Below are 21,897 nucleotides of genomic sequence, written 5' to 3' on the forward strand. Positions count from 1 at the left end.
GCAGCGCCTGGCAAGCTCTTCCACGCCGGCGTACACGAGGCACGGCGGCGTAGGCGAGAGGAGTGGGAGAGCGTGTGTGGACTTCGTTCGGAGAGCTGCCCGGTTGATGCTGCCCCTGCTCGAGCAAGGTACTGAACATTGCGATTCTTGACTTGATGTGTTCTGTCCATTTGTAATCTGTACAATTGATGTCTATCTCAGGAAAGTTGAATGGAATTGATGCATATCTCTGTTGATGAAACAAATCAGTACTTACTTCTGTTCTGATTATAGAATTGAACATGAAGAGGAATGGGACAGTCCCCTTTCATCAAGAAAATTGAGTCAGAGAGTACAAGATAAACCATTACACTTTTATGATGCCCACCATTTTGCATCAAGAGTCAGGACTCATCCTCAGGTACCTAAAGCATACAAAGAAACAACACGGAACACTACTGCAACTACAAAGGATCAGGAGTCATCCTCAGCTCGTTCGCATAACAGTCGACCTGCCGCAAGTTCCAAAAGGTTGAATCCACAAAAGATTCAACCTCGAGCACAAGCAGACCTCAGAGTGAATCAGCTACAGGGGGTAAGTAAATCCTCCCCTCTGGTGAAGTCTGATTGAAAAATCAAAAAATAATTCGTATTTCTGTGCCAGCCCTCTGTGTGGATTCAAAAAACTGTGAAATGAAAATTTTAATTTTTTAAGCATATTTGTTCAAATTGCGATATGTGTACATAACATCTATAAATGAACATATAGCAAGTTTTCTATTCTTTACATATATCTAAGCATTGCAGCTTAGCTGGTGGAATCATGAACCCAATGTTTCATTTGGAGTAATGCGGTGTATATATATGCCAATAACGCGTAGACAGGTGACCTATTACACACTTGAAATGAAAAAGATTCGTTTTTAGGATAGTAGTACTTCCAGGATAACCAGCTGAAAGGGGTCCCGAAAATATAAGACATTTTAATGCAAATGTGACCAAGCAACTTTCACTCACTATGCTGTGTGAGGTTCTTGGTCAGGGGTCAGGACTGAAGGATCTCCTCGATCTGCTGCACAACATAAGACATTGTAGGCCTTGAGTCAACATATTGACTGCAACAGTTCATGGCGACATGCAGAATTCGCACCATGCACTCTTCTACCCCGTCTTTCTGCTCTTGCCCTCGGAGCTCCACGTCAAACACCTCCGCCGTCCAATCAACGGAATAAACCCACCGTGGTAAATCTACTCCCTGCTTATTCGTTATGCTATTTGTTGGGGCCTTGCGTGTGAGAAGCTCCAGTAGTAGGATGCCGAAACTGTACACGTCGGCTTCCTGGGAGAACAACTTATTGTCGATGAGCTCAGGCGCGCGGTAGCCGGAGGCATTGGGATACGTGCCAAGTGTTATCAGGCCGTGCTCCGACACACATGCATCGTGGGTACCCGTGAGCAGGATGTTGGAAGACTTGATGTTGCCATGGCAGCTCGATGGTCCAGCTAAATGGATAGCCGCCACACCGCGCGCAGCAGCAAGTGAGATGGCTGACCGCTGCTCCCAGTTCAGTGGAGATGGACCGGAGTCTCTGTCACCTAGATTAACACATCATGAATCAGTGATGCATAAAAAACATTACAAATTGTGAAGGTAAGCATATGATAGCATTGTAACATTACCGTGGAGCACTTTTGCTAGGCTACCCATGGGGATGATATCATACACTAGCAACTTCTCATCCGTGCTACAGTAATACCATTGCAGTGGCACAATGTGCTTGTTCTCGATGGCACCTATCAGCGTGATATGCTGCTCAAATTCCGCATTCGGCAACTCCACACCCGTCAGCCTCTTGGTCACTACCTCATATCCACTTTCAAGAGTCGCTTTGTATGTTGTCCCGACTGTACCCTTGCCCAGAACTTCAGCCGATGCCCGAAGCAGGTCCTCCATCTCAAACAATTGGCCTGTCACTGTCGATCTAATGATAAAAGTTCCCACATTTCGGGTACTGCTACTGCTTCCCTCGGATAGATCTTTGGCTGAAGCCACACTTCCTGTTTTTGGGGTACTACCATTGCTTTCTTGTGATGGGGTCATTTCAGCTGTAGCTACAGTTCTCATATTTTGGCTATTGCTACTGCTTTCTAGCGATGGTATTTCGGTCGGACTGAGTTTTTGTTTCCTTCCCCAAGAAAACAGAGCTATTCTTTCTTGTGTGTGGTGTGCAGCTTTTCTAAGTTTGCGAAGACTTTCTGCTACTTCTAACATCTCAGGACGTTTGCTGAGTTCCATCCCCAAGCATTTACCTGCCAACTTTGCAGTCTCATCGATAGTCTTCATGTCGCTCGATGTTGCAATTTCAGGATCAAACATCTCCCTTACCCTCCTAAACCCTTTTGAAAGAGAATGAAAAAAACTTTCAACCAAGTTAATCTCCTCATCCTCTGTTCTTGCTTTTTTTCTGGTTATCAGTTCCAGGAGCACAACTCCAAAACTGTAAACATCACTCTTTGTGCTGAGGCGACCACTCCGAGCAAACAGAGGGTCCATGTAGCCTATACTTCCTATCACACTTTGAGTATATAGAGTATTTTCACTGGTGACTAGTCTTGATATTCCAAAGTCTGATATTTTTGCTCCGAGTTTGTCATCCAGAAGTATATTAGCAGGCTTGATATCACCATGAATTACCGGAGTATTCATGTATGAATGCATATAATGCAATGCTTCTGCACATTCAGTGGCAATTCTTAGCCGTGTATCCAAAGCTATTGGAATGTTATCATGGTGAAGGATGTTACTCAGATTTCCTTTAGGAATATACTCCATGAGCAACATTTGGGCATTTGCATCTGAACAGTAGCCGACTAATCTGACTACATTCTTGTGATTAATTTCACGGTGGATGATGAACTCTTTGGCAAAATTTTCTTTTTCATTTTGGATAAACTTCTTGACTGCAACCACACTTTCGTCCTCAAGGACTCCTTCATAAACTTCTCCAAAGGCACCTCTACCGAGTACAGTCTTGTAGTTGTTGGTAAATCTTCTTATCTCATCTTCTGTAAAACATTTCAAATTATGATTGCTCTGTGCAATCCATTTCGATCTACGCTCTTCCTGGATATGTTGTGTTACTATATTTTTCGGATGATCCATCTTTGGAAGTAGCAGGGAACCTATTCAACGTTGGAAGACCATTTGACCTAGAAAACAGTTTTGGTAATGCTAAAAGTCAAATTTAATCCAACTTATCAATGAGGAGACAAATAAACGAAGTACATAAAAGTCCTTAATTCCCTTGGATTAATCATCAATAATATGGCAGGGATTTCAGATGCCCATTGGGCACTGGGCAACATATATAAGATATATATGCTCCATTAGAGTTCATTTAGAAACAAAAATACCTCCCCTAGCTGCGGAAGATAACCAATCTACTCCCTCCGTTCCAAATTACTCGTCGCTGATATGGATGTATCTAGAATTAAAATACATCTAGATACATCCATACGTGAGACAAGTAATTCGGAACGGAGGGAGTAGATTGCTATTATGCTGTTTTAGATATTCACACAGCACTGCAGAGAATCATTTGCGTTTCTTCATGAACTACGTCGCCAGAGGAAGTACTATGTACGAGGGAGTATATTAATATTTATTATTCAGTTCTGCTCTGGATTTTTAATAGCAGCTTCATGGCACGATCTGAGTAGTTCTACATAGAAGAAATCTTTCGAACATGAAGAAAACAGGTTGGCTTCGGCTAAACAAAGAAGTTAAGAATTTATGATACATAGTGCTAATATCTCAGGAAAAAAGCCCAGAGAGAAGTCGAAGAAATGTGGTAAAGACATGGAGATGGGCAAGGTTGAACCAAACATACCACTTGAGAATGGAAGGCGTAACATAGCACAATCAATGGAGCCTTCTCTTGTTAGTGGTAGCACAGATCGCCATGGAATGGATCTAGAAGAAGCACAGGTAGCGTATAGCAACTATATTCTGTTACTCTATTCATGGACCGATTGATGGTCAACTCTCAGAACGTGGAATGAGGTGGCCTTGTCCTTATTGACAAGTTGTATGTACCGAATTAAAAAAAGATAATCATGCCAAGGGCATCTCCAGCAACCCGGTAGAGATGGGCCAATTTTACACAAAGTAACTTCCTCGCCAACAGACTGTTTTGGTAAGGCTGTCTTGTTACTAGAGCCGCCAACACTATTTGATTGTGGCACGGTAATTGATTCGTGCTGCTCTATAATGGACTATGGACTTCATCTTTGTGCCTGTATGGGTGTTTACTGTACTATATACATAAACTTGCACCTACTCATTTGTAGTATCATCTAGCAACCCAAGTTGAACCCATACACGTAAAAGGTCTAAAAAAGACTAGATATGTATCAGGATAATCATGCAATGTGAAAAAGAAAAGCAATATGAATCATATGATGATTTTGAGAGTGAATCTCCATGGTTCATGCTGCTGCATAAGAGCATCTCCAGCTGCACCCCCAGAACGGCCTCCCCAGGCGTTTTTTTGCGCCGGCGCCAAAAAACGGCCCAGCCGCGCCCCAGGAGCCCGTTTTTCGCCGGCTTGGGCCGAAATCAGCGCCGGCGGACCCAGGCCGAACCCGATGCGCCGGGGGGCGCCGGGGCGAGTGTTTTGGCGCGAAACAGTTGCGGGCCCGCCGAGTCAGCGAGACGGCCGCTTCGTCGACCTTATCGCCTCGGTTCCCGCGGGAATCAATGCGAAGGATGCCGCGCTGCCGCGCCGGTCAGCCTCCATTGATGCCTCACGGGCGGCGCAGTGAAGACGCTGCCGACACCCGCTTCTACAGGCTTCTCGGCATGTAGACGGCGGCGGCGACGGCTAGGCTTTTTAGTTCGTTTTTAAGTTAGTTCATACATGTTTTTAAGTTTTTGTACAAATTTCGTCGAGAAATGGCCGAGTTCATGCAAAAGTCACCGAGTTTGCAAAAAAATTAAGACGAACTTCGCCGAATCCACGGCGACAGTGGGCGTGTGACTGAGAACGAACCGAACCCCAGGAGCCGATCTAGCGCCGGCTCGCCCCCAGGCCGCTCTTTTTCGGCGCCCCAAGAGGCCGAACGGCTGGAGATGCTCTAACTACAGAGCAGTACTACTGCATGCTACATGCTCCAACGGGACAACATGTACTGCTAGTGAAGCTTCTATAACTGAACTTTCGTACTGTATATGAATAATCAAAGCCGATTGCTTTGGGACTCCCAAAATGAGTAGAGTATTCAGGACCATAAACTATTGCAGGCAACAGAAGGTAGAGGTGCTGCCGATCGTGCTGTGGGTGACCTGTGGCGGAGGAGGTGGCGTCCGTCCGTCTCTCCAGCGGTGCTTTTCCTGTGCCCACTTCGTCCCCCCTCCGGGCGGGAGGCGGAGGCGGCTCGTTTGCCAGACGACAGAACTGGCCATAAGAGCAACTTCAACGGACCGACCCAAATGGACGCGTATTTTATTCGTATTTTATCCGTTTGGATCGGCCGTCCACCCCGCCGTGCAGTGGCGAGTTCACCAGGCAGGCTTCGATAGGCTTGAGCCTACCCTCCAAATTCGTGGAATTTTTTTTACTACTAGGCTTCAAAATATTTCTTAGGCCCAGCCCAGAAAAAATGGTCCAGCAGGCAGCCCATCTAAGAATCGGCGACTGACCCAGCCTCCCGCACGCTCGCACGCGCACGAAGCACATCAGGCGCACGAGCAGCGACCACCCAATAACCTAGCCGCCGGCCGCCAGACGCCACCTCCTAGTCCGGCGCCGCCTCCCCGCCTCCTCGCCGTCGCTGCGTCCTCGCCGAGCGCCGCCTCCCCGCCCAACGCCGTCATCAGCCGAGCGCCCGAGCCTGCACGAGGGACGGGGCCACGGGGGGAGCCGGGCTGCACCTGCCGGGGAGCTCGTCGCCCACGACGCCCAGGGCTCTCTGCAGGTCGCCGGATCCGCCGACTCCCCACTGGACGCCGGACGCCTCTCTGCAGGTCGCCGGACGCCGGACACCAGAATCCCGGTCCAGAGCAATTCGAAATAGGTTGGCTGTTGTCTCTGTCTGACTCTGTTTGATTCTTCTTAGTTTAGTTGATAGCAGTTGCTAGTTTAGTTAATTCTAGTCAGTATGTAGTTTGGATCTAGTCAGTACTGGTTGTAGTAACAATTAATTCATGAACTAATTTATGTCCTTGTTTATTTTTTTATAGAAATGAAGAGAAAGAGGACTCTGCATAGTTGGTTTGCAAGTAGTTCAAATACACTTCCTATTGTTCCTGAATCCAATGTTGCCCCAATTAATGTTATTGTTCAGCCTACCCTCATAGAGAACATAATCCCGGATGATCCAACAAAATCCGGAGAGCACTAATCCCTCGGTTGATGAGAGCACCAATCCCACTTCAAATGAGAGAACCAATCCCCCAACCGATGAGAGCACAAACCAACCAGCACCACCAACACAATATATATTAGAATTTCATCCAAGTCAGATTTTTGGTGATCCGGCGGATCGAATACCAATAGAAGATTATACCCCTGAAATTCGAAGTGAAGTGAGAAGAGCTTATTTGTTGAAAGAGCGAAACAAAGCAAGTGGGCATAAATTTGAAGTCACATTGGACGGTAAAATTTGAAGATCTTTTCAACCACAATGGCTAGATAGGTTTGATTGGTTGGAATATAGTGTCGCAAAGGAGGCTACCTTTTGCTTCCCTTGTTTTCTTTTCAAGAAACCATCACAGGCTGCTACATTTGGAAATGATGTATTTACCATAGATGGTTACAAACGCTGGAAAACAGCTTTGGCAAGTTTTCAAAAACATGTTGGTGGTCCATCTAGTTACCACAACATTGCTAGAGGCTTGTGTGATGATTTCAAGAATAAAAGGGCCAATGTGGCTACCAAATTCCGAGCACATACTAAAGAATCTGAAATAAAATATAAAATCCGTTTGACCGCATCACTAGAGGCTCAAGGGGAAGCTTTTCATGGACATGATGAGTCCTCCGATTCCGTAAACAAAGGCAATTTCAGGGAGTTCTTGGATTGGTACAAAGACAAGAATAAAGATGTGAAAGATGCATTTGAAAATGGGCAAGGTAATGCACTTATGATATGTTCACGGATTCGAAAGGACCTTGCTACATGTTGTGCTTTGGAGGTAACCAAAGTCATCAAGAATGAGCTTGGAGATAAGAATTTTGCGATACTTGTTGACGAGGCTAGAGATTGCTTAATAAAGGAGCAAATGGCAATAATTTTGAGGTAGTTCAATGGTTTACAAAGGCTAATTCTTTTATTTTATGTTGTTATTTGTTTATTTTCTTATAACTTGTAGCTCTCCAAATGTGCAGATTTTTGGATGATAATGGGGAGCTTCAGGAGAGATTTCTTGCTATTAAGCACATCACAGATTGCACATCTGCCGGAATTAAAGAAGCATTGTTTCATGTCTTAAAGTACCATGGCTTGTCTATTAATAGGCTACGTGGACAGGGTTATGATGGGGCTTCAAACATGAGAGGAGAATTCAATGGTTTGCAAAAGCTAATTCGTGATGAGAGTCCATATGCTTTCTATGTTCACTGTTTTGCCCATCAGTTGCAACTAGTGGTTGTCACAGTGGCTCAATGTTGTCTGGTTATTGCTGATTTTTTCAACTCTCTTCCCTTGATAGTGACTCAGGTGGGTTCATCCTGCAAAAGAAAAGACGCATTGCTTGCAAAGCATCAAGATGACTTGATAGAGATGATGGAGAATTGTAAGATATCATCTGGAACTGGTTTACATCAAGAAACTAACCTAGCTAGACCAGGAGCTACTCGTTGCGGCTCACATCTTAGAACCTTGCTTCGTGTTTACACAATGTGGAATGCAGTGGTGGATGTGCTTGCAATTGTGATTGAGGATTCCCGGGAACACACTTCTCAAGGTGGAGCTTCAGGTTTGTTGGTACAGATGGAATGCTTCCAATTTGTGTTCATCATGATATTCTTAATAAACTTGTTGAACATCACAAATATGCTATCACAAGCTTTGCAAAGGAAGAATCAAGATGTTGTTGAAGCCATGCGTTTGATCTTGGATGTGAAAGAAGCTTTGCAAACTATGAGGGACAATGGGTATGAGCCATTATGCAAGCAAGCAAAACACTTTTGTGAGGAACATGGCATTGACGTGCCAAATATGGATGATCTTGTTGGAGCTATGGGGCAATCTGCTCGAAGCAAGAATAAGGTGACTCGAGATCATTATTTCAGGGTGAGCATATTCAGTGTTGCGATTGATGCAACTCTCACTGAGATGAACCACCGATTCAATGAAGTTAACACCGATTTAGTGGATTGCATGTCTTGTCTTAATCCAGCTAACAACTTCTCAAAGTTTAATGATGAGAAACTTATTCGGCTTGCTGAAATTTATGTTGAAGATTTTACACAAGTTGAATGGTTGTTGCTAAGATACGAGCTTCCAACATTCCTTACAAATATTAGGAGAAGTGAGGAATTTGATGGATGTCCGGATATTTCTACTCTTGCTCGTTTGATGGTTCAAACAATGAAACATAGAAATTTCCAATTGGTATATCGCCTTATTGAGTTGACATTGATTCTTCCAGTGGCAACTTCGTCGGTCGAGCGAATATTTTCAGCAATGAAGGTCATCAAAACAGATTTGCGCAATAAGATATCAGACGATTGGCTCAATGATTTAATGGTATGCTACTGTGAGAAAAGGATGTTCAAAAGTATTCCAGATGATCAAATTATGATACGATTTCAGAAAAAGAAAAATCGCAAAGGACATTTGCCTCCTGAGTATGATGTTATTTCTTAGAGGTATATCTCTGTTTTAGTACTAGTGTCGATAGTTAGTTGAGGGTACTTTACCATATCACTAACATTTGTGCCAATTTGGACAGATGGCTTGCAGTTTGTCACTTGCATTTTGGTGTGGAGGAGTTCTACAACTACAATATTGTTAGTAAGAAGCAACACCGGTATCTTGTCTTTGCCTTATTATGGTTGATTCTCTAGTACTTGATGTATTGGTGTGCAGATGGTATGAAACTTTGCTGTTGTTCAATAATGCTACTAGTATTTGTCTTGAGAATCATGTCCATTTGAGCACTGTTTGGCACATATTGTCTCTATAAATTGGTAAAACCATTTTTCTTTCAAAATTCCAGAAAAAAATCAGTAAATACTAAATGCTTCCAGTAGTAGGCTGGGAAATTTTGAGCTTATTTGGCCAAGAGGATTAGGAGATAATGGCCATTTTAGTCACCTGATTCAAAATTTGGTTCAAAATTTGATATTTTCTAAAAAAGCCAGAAAAAATCTAGTATATAGTACGTGTTTCCAGTATTAATCTGGGAAACTTTCAGTTTATTTCTACAAAAGGACTAGGAGATAAGCAGCTTTTTCTTCAAAAGAGCGTTCGATTTTCTCGGCTTAAACATTGAGCCCACCCTCCGTTTTTCTCTAGATTCGTCACTGCCGCCGTGTCCGCTTTTTCATTTGCGTCGGCTGATGCGCCCAACGCGGGCGGAACGCATTTTTTGCATGTCGCCGAACACGTAGCAGGCGGGGAGCTTGCAGCGAGGCAAGGCGGGCGCGGCGCGGCACGACGAGCATCGGGCGCGAGCGTGAGCGAGACGCGAAGCCAGCGGCTGCAGCAACGAAGCTAGCTAGCTCGCGTGGGGCGCCATGCACGGCCGGCACCCACCATCCAGCAGAGCTAGCTGCTCGTGTGGATGGCTCGTGTGAATGCCCATACTACACGTGGGTATGCGTCAAGCAGGGAGGACGCGGGCAGGGAGTTCGCCGTCGCGCGGTGAGGCAAGGCCGGACAGGAACCGCGGGCGCCGCGAGGCTGCAGGGCGCGAGCTCCAGTGCTCCAACGGCGAGCAGACACGCACCCGTGTGCTCTCGTGCCCTCGTGCAGGGCGCGGTGGCCTGGCCTGCTCTCGTGCCCGCCCGTGTGCTCGAGGCCGTGCTCCGCCGCACCCGCTTCCCGCGTCCTGCCGGAAGCACCCGCTCGTCGCCTCCGCTCGTCCGCCTCGTGACTCGCCGCGCATGCTCGCGACACCCGCACCTCGCCGCGGCTGCCGCCCCCGCTCGTGCGCCTCGCCGCTCGCCCCGCCGCCTCACGCGCCCCACAGCTCGCCTCCGGAGCCGCTGCTCTGCCCGTGCCCCGCTCGTGCGCGCCGCACCCCGCGAGCTCGCGCTGCTCTGCCCGTGCGGAACAACATGCGCGCGGCCTAGCAGTCGACGGCGATGAGCAGAAGGTGGTCGAGCGGGGCGGCGGGCGCATCGGAGCAGTGCGCCTCGGCGTCGGCGCAGAGGAGGAGAGAGATGGGGCGGGGATGGGCCAGCGAATAAAATAAGAAAAGGAGGTCGCTGGGTGGGTGACAGGTGGGCTTGACCCGGACACAGATGGACGAGGCGGGCGCAGAAAACGCACCCTTTGTGTCCGCCTCGGACCCAAATACAACCCAAATTTAAGACTAAAATGGGTACGCGCAGACACAAAGCGGACGTAAAATGGAAATGGGTCTGCGCGTTGGGCGCTCGTTTTTGTCCGCGCAGATGCATACGGACGCAGGCGGACGTTTTGGGTACCCGCGTTGGAGTTGCTCTAACCTACCGCTAATCAACATTTCAGTAAAACTAGGTTCAGTATAATTCTTGGTGGTAAGCTTCATCTAGAATTGGGTTCTGCTAGTATGTTCAGCAATGCAGTTGTGCATTGTGCTTGAAGACAACACTGAAGCCCTTTGCTCCGAAGACTTCTTTTGATCATTATGAAATGAAGTGCTCATGATTTAGATGGGGTTGGTGAAGTTCATATAATAGCTGTGGTTCTTTTAAATACACGTGTGTCGTGTGGCTTCTGTGTTTGAGCTCTAGAGTTGTACTCCCTCTGTAAAGAAATATAGTGATCTAGACGCTCTTATACCCAAGCCACTATATCTCGAAAAGTTTACGCAACGACGTCTAACCACTTGGGTGAGTGCGACTTGTGAGCCTACCTAGTGTTGACACGTGCATTAAATGGGGGGCTGGGGTGTACATTTGCATGGTAACTGTAGGCTGCCATTGATTCGCATTTTTTCGTGCGCACTTGGGGTGGATCTTGCAATTTTGGTGGCGGGCGGTGATTTTCTTTGTCTGCAGCAGGTGGAGCTCGCAACATGCAGCAATGGGATGGACTTTTTCTGATGTGACCACGTGCATGCGCCGACTGCTCATGGGCTCTCTCGATTGATCTGGACACCGGTGCATGCAGCGGTTTCCAGAATTTTGTCTGTAGCAGTTTTTAGATTTCTCTTCATTCTTTCTTTCTCTATCTTAAAAGATCACAACCGACGTACGTGCCTATAAAAACCTTCTCATCGCACGAGTCTCTTCAATCACGGTTGCGGGCAATCAGTATGTTCTCCCCTTTGCTCCTAAGACTTCTTTTGATCATCATCACATGAAGTGCTCATGATTTAGATGGGGTTGGTGAAGTTCATATAGTAGCTGTAGTTCTTTGAAATACACTTGTGTCGTGTGGCTTCAGTGTTTGGGCCTTTTGAGCTCTAGAGTTGTACTCCCTCCGTAAAGAAATATAGTGATCTAGATGCTTTTATATTTCACTACGGAGAGGGTACTGATTATATTTTTGTGAAAGCAATATTCTTCAGGTGGATGAACGTGGCCTGAAAAAGGAGCAGATGCATTATGAGATGCCGCGGCCAAGTACCATGGCCTTGTACAGTTTGGTCGTTCCTCCATGACTGCGTGCTCAATCGCGAGGCAGCTGCACTCCCTTTTGTCGCTGAGAAGTAGGTCGGCACTGCAAAAAATCAGTGTGCCTTCCTTGCTTTGTTTGTTCAATACGCACGCGGTTGTGCCTTTTCAGCTCAATGTCTGAACCAGCAACATAGGCGCACCATGCCTGTTGTGTTTGTTCAGTTTGCACTTTTGCCTTTTCATCAGTTTAAAAAGGGAAAAGTATATTTTTCGTCCCCTAATTTTCTCAAAAGTATAGAAATGGTTCCTCAACTCCAAAACCAGCAAATCCTAGTCCCTCAACTTCTCAAACCGGATGCTTTTCGTCCCTCGTACCGCTTCAAGTGGTTTTGTTGATGATGTGGCATGGTTTTGGTTGGCATTTTATCGAACACCTGTCGTGCGTCCTGGCACAGTTTCGGACGGTGGTGGGCCGAACATCAGGTATATGGCGTGCCTTTCATCGACGCCGAGGCCATGCCCAGCACCTCGCCTCGCGTCGTCGTGCCTCCGATGAGCAGCTTTGTGCAGCAGACCGAGAAGGAGAAGCTGAGCATGGCGTAGACCTCCATTCCAGCCGCTCCTGCCCCTCCTCTTCCAAGCGCTGCCCCCTACCCTCACCGTGAGGTCGCAGTCCGTGGCCTCCTTCCTCGCCGCGTACAAGACCGGCCGTACTCTTCGCCGCCTAGTCGTCGTCCAACAGGCCAGCACCACCGATCTCGGTTAAACCCCACCGCGCTGGGTGGAGTAGCTGATGTACAGCACACGGGCTGCGGCATGTCGCGAACTCGAGGGTCATTGATGTGCCCGGGGCGAGCGGAGGATGTCCATCGGCGACCTCGTGCATGACCCTACCGTGGTGCTGCTGGACGAATCCACGTCCGGGCTCGACTCCGGCACTCCGTCTCTGCGCTCCACACAGATGACGTGCTCAAGGACATGGACACCATGCACAGCACACAAATCAATCAGGTGCTTCTCGAGTTCCGGGCATACACGGCTGAGGCAGTGGCTCCTCTCCGGGCGAGAGTCAGGGTGTGCTGGATGACGGTGGCTGCGAGCACGAAAACCCCACCATCAACGACAGCCTCTGCTACGCCGGCAGGTCGCTTCGTGTGTTGCTTGTGTGCGTTTTTCAATCCGGCGAAACTCCATTTAATACTAAGTAGCTAACTAACCTTTTTGTGAATCGATCCAGCTGCTCTACCTGTACACGCGTGTGTTGTCTTCCGGTGAAAACGGTTGGTGCCCATTGCCGCGAGTCCTGTAGGAGTGACGACGGCGGCCAACCGTGGTGCTCTAACCTGTGTGACGTGGCGGTCAAACATATGTGACGTGGCTAGTTTTTGTCAAAACCATGTCCACGTCAGCACAAAACCACTGTAAAGGGCACGAAGGAGTAAACTTATCCGGTTTTAAAAGTTAAGGGACTGAGATTTGCTGGTTTTAGAGTTGAGGGACCATCTCTATACTTTTGAAATAGTTGAGGGACGAAAAATATACTTATCCCGTTTAAAAACGTCTCTACCGCGGCACACGCGCACGTCGTTTCGACGGACACACAGCGCCGGGCTGCTGCCACCACGTTTCGCTAGGCGTGCCTCTGTTTTTAGCTCGAGAACATAGTTCATTGTTTAGTACCTGTAACTTTTCTTTTTGCGGTGCAGTATTGTGGTTGGCTTAATGATTTTCTCACTGAGCTGCTTTTTGAGGTAAACTCAGTTGGATGAGGTTTTTGTTTTCGACAAAGCTAAAATCCTGCCGTTCGGATTTTCGCTTTAGATCCGAACGACCTTTGCAGCGTTAGATTTTGATCAAACGGCCGCGATTCCACTCCCGCTTACTCCGCCGTGATTTGAGTGTAGGATGCGAATTTTTCTCCGGGTCTCTCAATTAGCCTGATTAATGATCCTGGTAATTCGGCCTCTTAAAAGACGTGATTAATGGGCCTCCTAATTCCATGCGTTCAAGGAGTTAATTGGTCGTAATTAATGGACCTGCTGATTTTATGCGTGTGTTGCTAGTTACTACTCCCTCCGTTCCGAATTACTTGTCTTGGATTTATCTAGATACGGAGGTATCTAGCACTAAAATGAGTCTAGATACATCCGTATCTAGACAAATCCAAAACAAGTAATTCGGAACAAAGGAAGTACTATTTTTTAAGGCAAAAACAAATGCGTGGGTGATAGAATTCGAACCCACAACCTCATTATTTTTAGATGGTGAAATTGGAGTAGCTAACCAACTAACCAATCTATTCCATGTGCACAGTGCTAACTTTTTGTGTACATGTAAACTATGACCCGAATTTGAGTAATTTCTAAACGAGAAAAGGTAGCAATAGCGCTCGAACTCGGAACCTGGACGTCTATTAGGCAAATGTGCCATCCTTGCTGACCAACTGCACTACACTTTGTGTTATGACTGACGCTAGGTGTTCTATATTCATTACCACAAGTAGTCCACTACTCTGGTGCAGATATCACTTGCAATTTTTTTCAAGAAAAAAATTAGTAAAACTCGAGTTTTTCTCTGAAAAAAACTGTAACACTCGAATTCAAGTACTTGCGGGAGGGAGAAAAATATTATTCCCATATTGAGATTCAAACTGTACTTACTGTAAATGAAATGAAGACTAGTAAGCTATTTGACTTTTTTACCATTCAAACCATTTGTATTAGTGTAAAAATATATTTTACTAGGATTTCCTCCTAGTGTTTTTCTCATCAGCGTTGCCCAATTCATTCTCTTCGGAATTTTGTATTCATTTTTTTGTATCACAATTTTTTCGTTGTTGTTATCTTTCTAGATCACATCGCTCGTATTTTGATACGACAAAGCTAAAATCTGACCGATCAGAAAATCAGAACAGATGCGAACAATGTGAATCTCGTCAATTTCTTGATCGGACAGGGCTGGCGATCTTGCGATGATTTTGTGTTGCACTTTCCCGACTTAACCACCGTAATCCAGCACACATTGATTGACTTCCGTGCTAATTGGATCATGACCGGCCCGCTCTCCCGATGAAATCGCACGCCAGGCCCAGCCGTCCCCTTCTTTTCTCTCTCTCTCAAAAAATCTAGGTGCGAAAAATATAAGTGCTGGGTGTGGGAATCGAACCTAGCATGTGTTGTGCTTATACACATCACCCGTGCCATCTCACCAACTGTTACTTATCTCAAAAATGGTAACAAGGTATTTGAACCTTTTTCCTGCAATATGAGTAAAAAAATGCAAAAAAAAAACTAGTTCTTTTCTTAGATTTTTTACCAACTCATATCGAGTTGATCACATCGTGGTAATTTTCACGCCCCGATAACTTTTGTGTGGATATCATGGTAACTCACACATCGCATACCTGATAACTTATATACCCCGGTCCTGGTAACTTTGGCGCCGGGGTGGGGGGGGGGAGGGTGATAAAATATCCCCGTGGTAACTTTTATGTGATAGCATGTTAAGTTGGTGACTCACACATCACAAACCTATTAACTTAATGTATCACGGTCCTGATAACTTTGGCATGGGGAGTGGGGGTTGATTAAATATCCCTCCGGTAACTTTTGTGTGAATAGCATGATAACTCACACATTGCATACGTGATAACTTATGTGCACTCACATGTCGCAGACATGATAACTTATGACCCCAGTCCTGGTAACTTTGGCGACCTGGGGGGGGGGGGAGGGGGAGGGGAGTGGGTTGATGAAATATACCCCCGGTAACTTTTTGTGTGAATAGCATGATAAGTCACACGTCGCAGACCTGATAACTTATGTGCCTCAGTCCTGTTAGCTTTGGGGCGGGGGAGGAAGGGGGTGATGAAATATACCCATGGGTAACTCACATGTTGCAGACATGATAACTTATGTACCTCAGTCCTGGTAACTTTGGCGACCCGGGGGGAGGAGTGGGTTGATGAAATATACCCCCCTGGTAACTTTTTGTGTGAATAGCATGATAACTCACACGTCGCAGACCTAATAACTTATGTGCCTCGGTCCTGGTAGCTTTGGGGGCGGGGGATGAAGGGGTGATGAAATATACGCAAGGTAACTCACACGTTGCAGACATGATAACTTATATACCTCAGTCCTGGTAACTTTGGCGACCGGGGAGGGGGGGGTGATGATACCCCCGGTAACTCACACACCACAAACCTGACAACTTTTGTACCCTAGTCTTAATAACTTTGGACGGGTGTGGGATGTGGGAAGGTGTTTAAAAACACCCCGGAGACTTTCGTGTAAATAGCTTGGTACGTACGCACCTTATATGTGATAACTTATGCATAAATACCACGACAACTTTGATCCGAGGTGGTGGGAGGGGAGAAAGTAGTTTGAAAACATACCCCTCCCGATAACTTCCGTACAAATGTCATGATAACTTCCGATGCTTTGACCTATAACAGATTTTAAAGTTTTGAAATATGTAGAATCAAGGATGCATCCATCCTCCCCCCCCCCCCCTTCTAATGCATGCATCCATGTGCATGTGAAGAGAAGATTACAAGAACTATCTTTTATGTCCCAGTAATTTCTGTATAAATAACATGATAACTCGTGTAGCACACGCGTGGTAACTTTTGACCCGAAATAAAATATTGTCGAAACATACCAACATGAGATCTAGTTTCGAAGGTCTTGTCGCGACGAATCTTTTACGTGAAAACAATTTTTCAATTAGACCAACGGTTTGAGCTACAAAATATTTTAAATTTTCGCATTAGGAAGAATCTTTGATGACATCATCAATTTTGTTTTTTCTGCATGTATATGATTTTTACTCCCTCCGTTCCTAAATATTTGTATTTTTAGGGATTTTCAATGATTACCACGTACGGATGTATATAGACATATTTTAGAGTGTAGATTCACTCATTTTGCTCCGTATGTAGTCACTTGTTGAAATCTCTTAAAAGACAAACATTTAGGAACGGAGGGGGTAGCTGCTAATTAACTGCTAATGGACAGTGGGCACGCATAGAAAAAAGAAAGAAAATAAGATGAAGCTAATACATGCATGCAAGCTAGGAAGGAATTGTGCGGACCTGTTGCTTAACTTCCGTACGTGTGGAAGTTAGCACAGTCCTTTTCTTTTTGTTTTAGAGAAATCTCGTTGGATGAGTTTTTTTTTTTTTGAGAAAATCTCGTTGGATGAGGTAGGCAGTATATACTCAATGTTGGCAAAAGCCCACTCATGACTAAGCCCAGACATTCGAGCCCATTGCCCACGTCTGCCTCTCTCGTCGTCCAGGTCGCCCTGTCTGCTCGAGCTCGAAGCCGCCGCACGCCGCCGCTGAATGCCTAAATCCCAATCCCTCCCTCCGAGCTCCGACTGCTCCCGGCTCCACTCCGGAACTGCCGCGCCCACCTTGCCAGCAAACTCCCGCACCTCCAGCGACTAGCGCCGATGTGGCATCTCCCTGACCCCCTCCCCGCACCCCCTGCACCTTCTGCTCCAGCGCGGCAGCGCCTGGCAAGCTCTTCCACGCCGGCGTCGGTGGAGCTGATACACGAGGCACGGAGGTGGAGGCGAGACGACTGGGAGAGCGTGCGTGGACTTCGTTCGGAGAGGTGGTCGCTTGGCGCTGCTCCTGCTCGACAGCTCAAGCAAGGTACACTGAACAATCTAATTCTTGGCTTGATGTGCTCTATTCATCTGTAATCTGTAGAATTGATGCTTATTTCTGTTGAATGAAACAAATCGATACGTATTTCTGTTGTAATTGCAGAATTGAACATGAAGAGGAACGGGACAGTCCCTTCTCCTGAAACATATTACATGAGTCTAAACCAAACATGATTGCATCTTCTTCATTACTGTTTCTTCCCTGGCGATAACTTAGGGGGGAAAATCGTATATCTAAACATTGCAGCTTAGACTTGCAGAGTTTATATTCCAATAACATGTAGGGCGGGTGATCCGTTACAAACTTGCAATGAAAACGTTATTTTTCAAGATAGCAGTTCTCGGCCAGAACCAGCTGAAAGGGGGTCCCGAAAATATATGACACTTGAATGCAACTGTGACCAAGCAACTTTCACTCACTATGATGTGCAAGTTTCTTGGTCAGGAGTCAGGACTTTGTGGATTGCCTCAATCTTCTGCACAACATCGGACATCGTAGGCCTCGAGTCAGCAAATTGACTACAACAGTTTATGGCGAGCTGCAGAAGTTGCACCATGCTCTCCTCTTCCCCGGCCTTCTGCTCCTGTCCTAAGGGCTGGAGCTCCATGTCGAAGACCTCCATCGTCCACTCCTTGCGTACAACAGACCATGCCCATTGTGCCAAATCTAATCCCTCCTCATTTTGTGTGCTCTTTGCTGGATCCTTGCGAGTGAGAACCTCCAGCATTAGGATTCCGAAGCTGTACACGTCAGCTTTCTGGGAGACCGACCTATTGTCGGTGACCTCAGGCGCACGGTAGCCGGAGGCATTGGAATACACGCCAAGTGGCATCAGGCCGTGCTCCGACACACATGCATCGTGGGTGCCGGTGAGCAGGATGTTGGAAGACTTGATGTTGCCATGGCAGCTCGATGGTCCAGCCAAGTGGATAGCCGCCACACCACGGGCAGCAGCTAGTGAGATGGCTGACCGCTGCCCCCAGTCCAGGGGAGCTGTGCCAGGGATTCGGTAACCTAGTAGATTCACACATCATGAATTAGTGATGCACCAAAAACATTAGAAATCGTAGAAGGAAGTAGTATATGATAGCGTTGTACAGTATATACATTACCGTGGAGCATTTTTGCAAGGCTACCCATGCGGACCCTATTGTACACTAGCAACTTCTCATCCTCGCTATAGTAATACCACCGCAGTGGAGCAATGTGTTTGTTCTGGATGGCGCTAATCAGCTTGACTTGCTGCTCAAAGTCCGCCTTCGGCAAGTCCACATCCTTCAACCTCTTGGTCACCAGCTCATATCCACTCTCAAGTGACGTGCTGTATGTTGTCCCGACTGTACCCATGCCCATAACTTCAGCTGATCCCCGAAGCAGGTCTTCCAGCTCGAAATACTGGTTTGTCGCTGTCGGCCTACCGATAAAAGTTCCCATGTATCGGGTACTGCTACTGCTTTCCTGTGATAGTTCCGCTTTGGATGGAGCAACGGTTCCCGTTTGGGGTGCACTGCCATTGCTTTCTTGTGATGGTGTCGTTTCAGCTGGAGCTACAACTCCCACGTTTAGGGTACTGCTACTGCTTGTTTCGGCAGCCATTTTAGTTGGGTCCCAAATTCCCGTTTTTGGGTTACTGCCATAGGTTTCTTGTGAAGGCGTTGTTTCAGCTGGAGGTACAGTTGTCATGTTTCGGCCACCGCTACTGCTTTCCAGCGTTGGTGGTTTGGCTGGAGCTTGCTTATTTTTCCTTACCCAAGAAAACAGTGGTAATCTTTCTTGTACCTGATCTGGAGCCTTCCTAAGTTTGCGAAGACGTTCTGCAACTTCTAACATCTGAGGGCGTTTGTCGTGTTCCATCCTCAAGCATTTTCCTGCCAACTTGGCAATCTCTTCGACAGCCTTCATGTCTCTCGATGTTGCAATCTCAAGATCAAACATCTCCCTCACCCTCTTAAACCCTTTTGAAAGAGATCGAATGAAACTTTCAACCAAGCCAATCTCCCCACCCTCTGTTCTTGCTTTTTTTTCTGGTTATCAGTTCCAGGAGCACAACTCCAAAACTATAAACATCACTCTTCGCTGTGAGGCGATCATTTTGAGCAAACAGAGGGTCCATGTAGCCTATACTTCCTATCACATTTAGAGTATATAGAGTATTTTCAGTGTTGACTAGTCTGGATATTCCAAAGTCTGATATTTTTGCACTGAGTCCATCATCCAGAAGTATATTAGCAGGCTTGATATCACCATGAATGACCTGAGTATACATTTGTGAGTGCATATAGCCCAATGCTTCTGCACATTCAATGGCAATTCTTAGCCGTGTATCCAAAGCAATGGGAATACTATCCCGATGAAGGATGTCACTCAGATTTCCTTTAGGAATATACTCCATGACCACCATTAGGGCATTTTCATCTACACAGTAGCCGACTAGTCTGACTACATTCTTGTGATTGATCTCACGGTGGACGGTCAACTCTTTGGCAAAATTTTCTTTAACATTGCAGATATACTTCTTGACTGCAACCATTCTTTTGTCTTCAAGGACCCCTTCATAAACTTCTCCAAAGCTACCTCTACCGAGTAAAGTCTTATAGTTGTTGGTAAATCTTTTTATCTCATCTTCTGTAAAACATTTCACATTATGATTGCTTCTTGCTATCCATTTTGATCTATGCTCTTCCTGGATAAGTTGTGTTACTATATTTTCCGGATGATCCATCTTTGGAAGTAGCAGGGAGCTTATTCAACGTTGAAAGGTAATGACCTGGAAAACAGTTTTCGTAGTGCTAAAAGTCAACTTTAATCCAACATATAAATGCAGAACCTAATAAACAAAGTAAGAGTGCTTAATTTCATTAGATTAGTTATCCCAGTGCATCATGCAAGCAATGTAACCGAACTTTCCCAGGCCTTGTGCCTGTTTTGGAAATATAAGGTAGGCTTTTGAGCCACCTTCTCATTTTCAAAAAAAAAAAAAATCATTAGATTAATTATCAATGAATTTGTAGGGATTTCAGATGACCATTGGAGTTCATTCAGAAAAAAAACATCTCCTCTAGCTGCCTGAGATAACCAATCAAGATTGCTATTTACTGCAGAGAATCATTTGTGTTTGTTCATGGAAGTACAGCGTAGGAGAGTATAATTAATATTTATTGTTCACGCCATGAACGAGGTACGATCTGGGAAACTCTACGTAATTGCTTGCTTATAGGTAAAGTGAAACAATGATTTGAGCATGAAGAAATGAGGCTGGAATCGACTTTAAGAAGTGAAGTGTTTAAAATCAAAATTTGTAATCTCTCGGGAAAGAACCAGAGTGAAGCCTTAAGGCATAGAGATGAGCATGGTGCCACGGTTGAACCAAACATACCAATTAAGAATGGGCGCCGTACCTTAGCACAATCGATGGAGCTTTGTTTTGTTAGTGATCGCCCAGATCGCCATGGAGTGGATCTAGAAGAGAACGGATAGCGTATAGCTAAGAACAGACTGCCATCATCAATGGCCAACTGTAGTACTAGCATGAAGAGGAGGTGTCTTTATCTGTGGAGGTTGGGATCCTTAATGACACCAGCTACTGAATTAAATACAGATGATCATTCCAAATAAGTTATGTATTCCCTCCTCAAATTATACAGGACGTGACTTTTAGGACATGCAGCCACGCGCTGCCGAAATCCCGGACGTCCGTCCGCGCGTTGTGATTGCTACTTATTATAGCCCATTTGCAAATACGTGACATGATCATGATAATTATGAGCATTGGTGAATACGTCCTGGTATACGCCCCACTAATGGACCAGGCGGCATTTATGTTTCGTATGAATACAAGCCTCACGTCGCAGCCCCGGCGATGGCATAACTGCTCTTGGTTTTGGATAGACATCATTTGAGAACGTGCACTGGATGGATTGTCGCACTGTAGATTTCACGCAATCCATCCCATGTGGAGGAGCAGAGCGAGGATTGGAGGTGGGTTATGCACAGATGGAGATCAGGTTAGACCATCCAAAACATTATATGATGCGTTGATTTTTGATTTCTATGCCTACGAGCGTACACGCACACCTGTAATCATCTTTCGTTTTTCATGAGAAAAAAAATCGTCTCCCGTTTGCCTCCATCCCCAACATGACGACATTGTTGGGCTGCATGCCTGCATGTCGTCCTCTACAAGGGCCGGTGCGTCCGTTGTGTTGATGGCGCATTGATGGCTTGCTGGGTGCCATTATGTGTTTGCAGGACAGCTGGGTGTATTGGCCCTGTTTGGATCCCTATGTTAGAGTTAGTTTTAGTTAGTTGGGGCTCAAATAACCCAAAAGTATCCAAACATGATGGGTTAGTTTGGGTTAGTTGGATCTAACCCACCCCAAAAAACTAGCCCACACTAGAGGAGCTTATTTGGGTTAGTTCTCTTGGGCCCACTAGAAAAAATAGTAAAAAAAGTTACCCCTTCCA

The 21,897-nt window shown here is 46.0% G+C and overlaps 2 protein-coding genes and 1 pseudogene across 2 annotated transcripts; 1 reads left to right on the plus strand and 2 right to left on the minus strand.

Annotated features, from left to right (window-relative positions):
- Positions 1-668: 668 nt before the first annotated feature.
- On the minus strand, positions 669-4,043 carry LOC123047090 (serine/threonine-protein kinase PBL27). Its single transcript, XM_044470584.1, has 3 exons — positions 3,870-4,043; positions 1,660-3,189; positions 669-1,575 (listed from the first exon to the last, which is right to left on the minus strand). Exons 2-3 carry the CDS (start codon positions 3,140-3,142, stop codon positions 1,025-1,027), a joined length of 2,034 nt encoding a protein of 677 aa, XP_044326519.1. The 5' UTR covers positions 3,143-3,189; positions 3,870-4,043; the 3' UTR covers positions 669-1,024.
- Positions 3,839-9,117, plus strand: LOC123039537 (zinc finger MYM-type protein 1). The gene is made up of 5 exons (XM_044462663.1): positions 3,839-3,967; positions 5,625-5,955; positions 7,038-7,278; positions 7,368-8,852; positions 8,936-9,117. The coding sequence occupies exons 1-4, from the start codon at positions 3,839-3,841 to the stop codon at positions 8,848-8,850; spliced, it is 2,184 nt and encodes a 727-aa protein (XP_044318598.1). The 3' UTR covers positions 8,851-8,852; positions 8,936-9,117.
- An 8,498-nt stretch (positions 9,118-17,615) lies between these two features.
- Positions 17,616-20,942, minus strand: LOC123047089 (probable inactive receptor kinase At1g48480; annotated as a pseudogene).
- Positions 20,943-21,897: the final 955 nt, after the last annotated feature.

Source organism: Triticum aestivum, chromosome 2B (genome assembly GCF_018294505.1).
Source record: "Triticum aestivum cultivar Chinese Spring chromosome 2B, IWGSC CS RefSeq v2.1, whole genome shotgun sequence".
NCBI classification, from domain to species: domain Eukaryota; kingdom Viridiplantae; phylum Streptophyta; class Magnoliopsida; order Poales; family Poaceae; genus Triticum; species Triticum aestivum.

Excerpts from the sequence above, each read along its gene's own strand:
- LOC123047090 (XM_044470584.1), bottom strand. The coding sequence starts at position 3,142 with ATGGATCATCCGAAAAATATAGTAACACAACATATCCAGGAAGAGCGT. Across the intron at positions 1,576-1,659 it reads CCTAGCAAAAGTGCTCCACG|GTGACAGAGACTCCGGTCCA; the intron begins GTAATGTTACAA and ends GTGTTAATCTAG.
- LOC123039537 (XM_044462663.1), top strand. The coding sequence starts at position 3,839 with ATGGAGATGGGCAAGGTTGAACCAAACATACCACTTGAGAATGGAAGG. Across the intron at positions 3,968-5,624 it reads TGGATCTAGAAGAAGCACAG|GCCCAGCCCAGAAAAAATGG; the intron begins GTAGCGTATAGC and ends AATATTTCTTAG. Across the intron at positions 5,956-7,037 it reads ACGCCCAGGGCTCTCTGCAG|GCAATTTCAGGGAGTTCTTG; the intron begins GTCGCCGGATCC and ends CCGTAAACAAAG.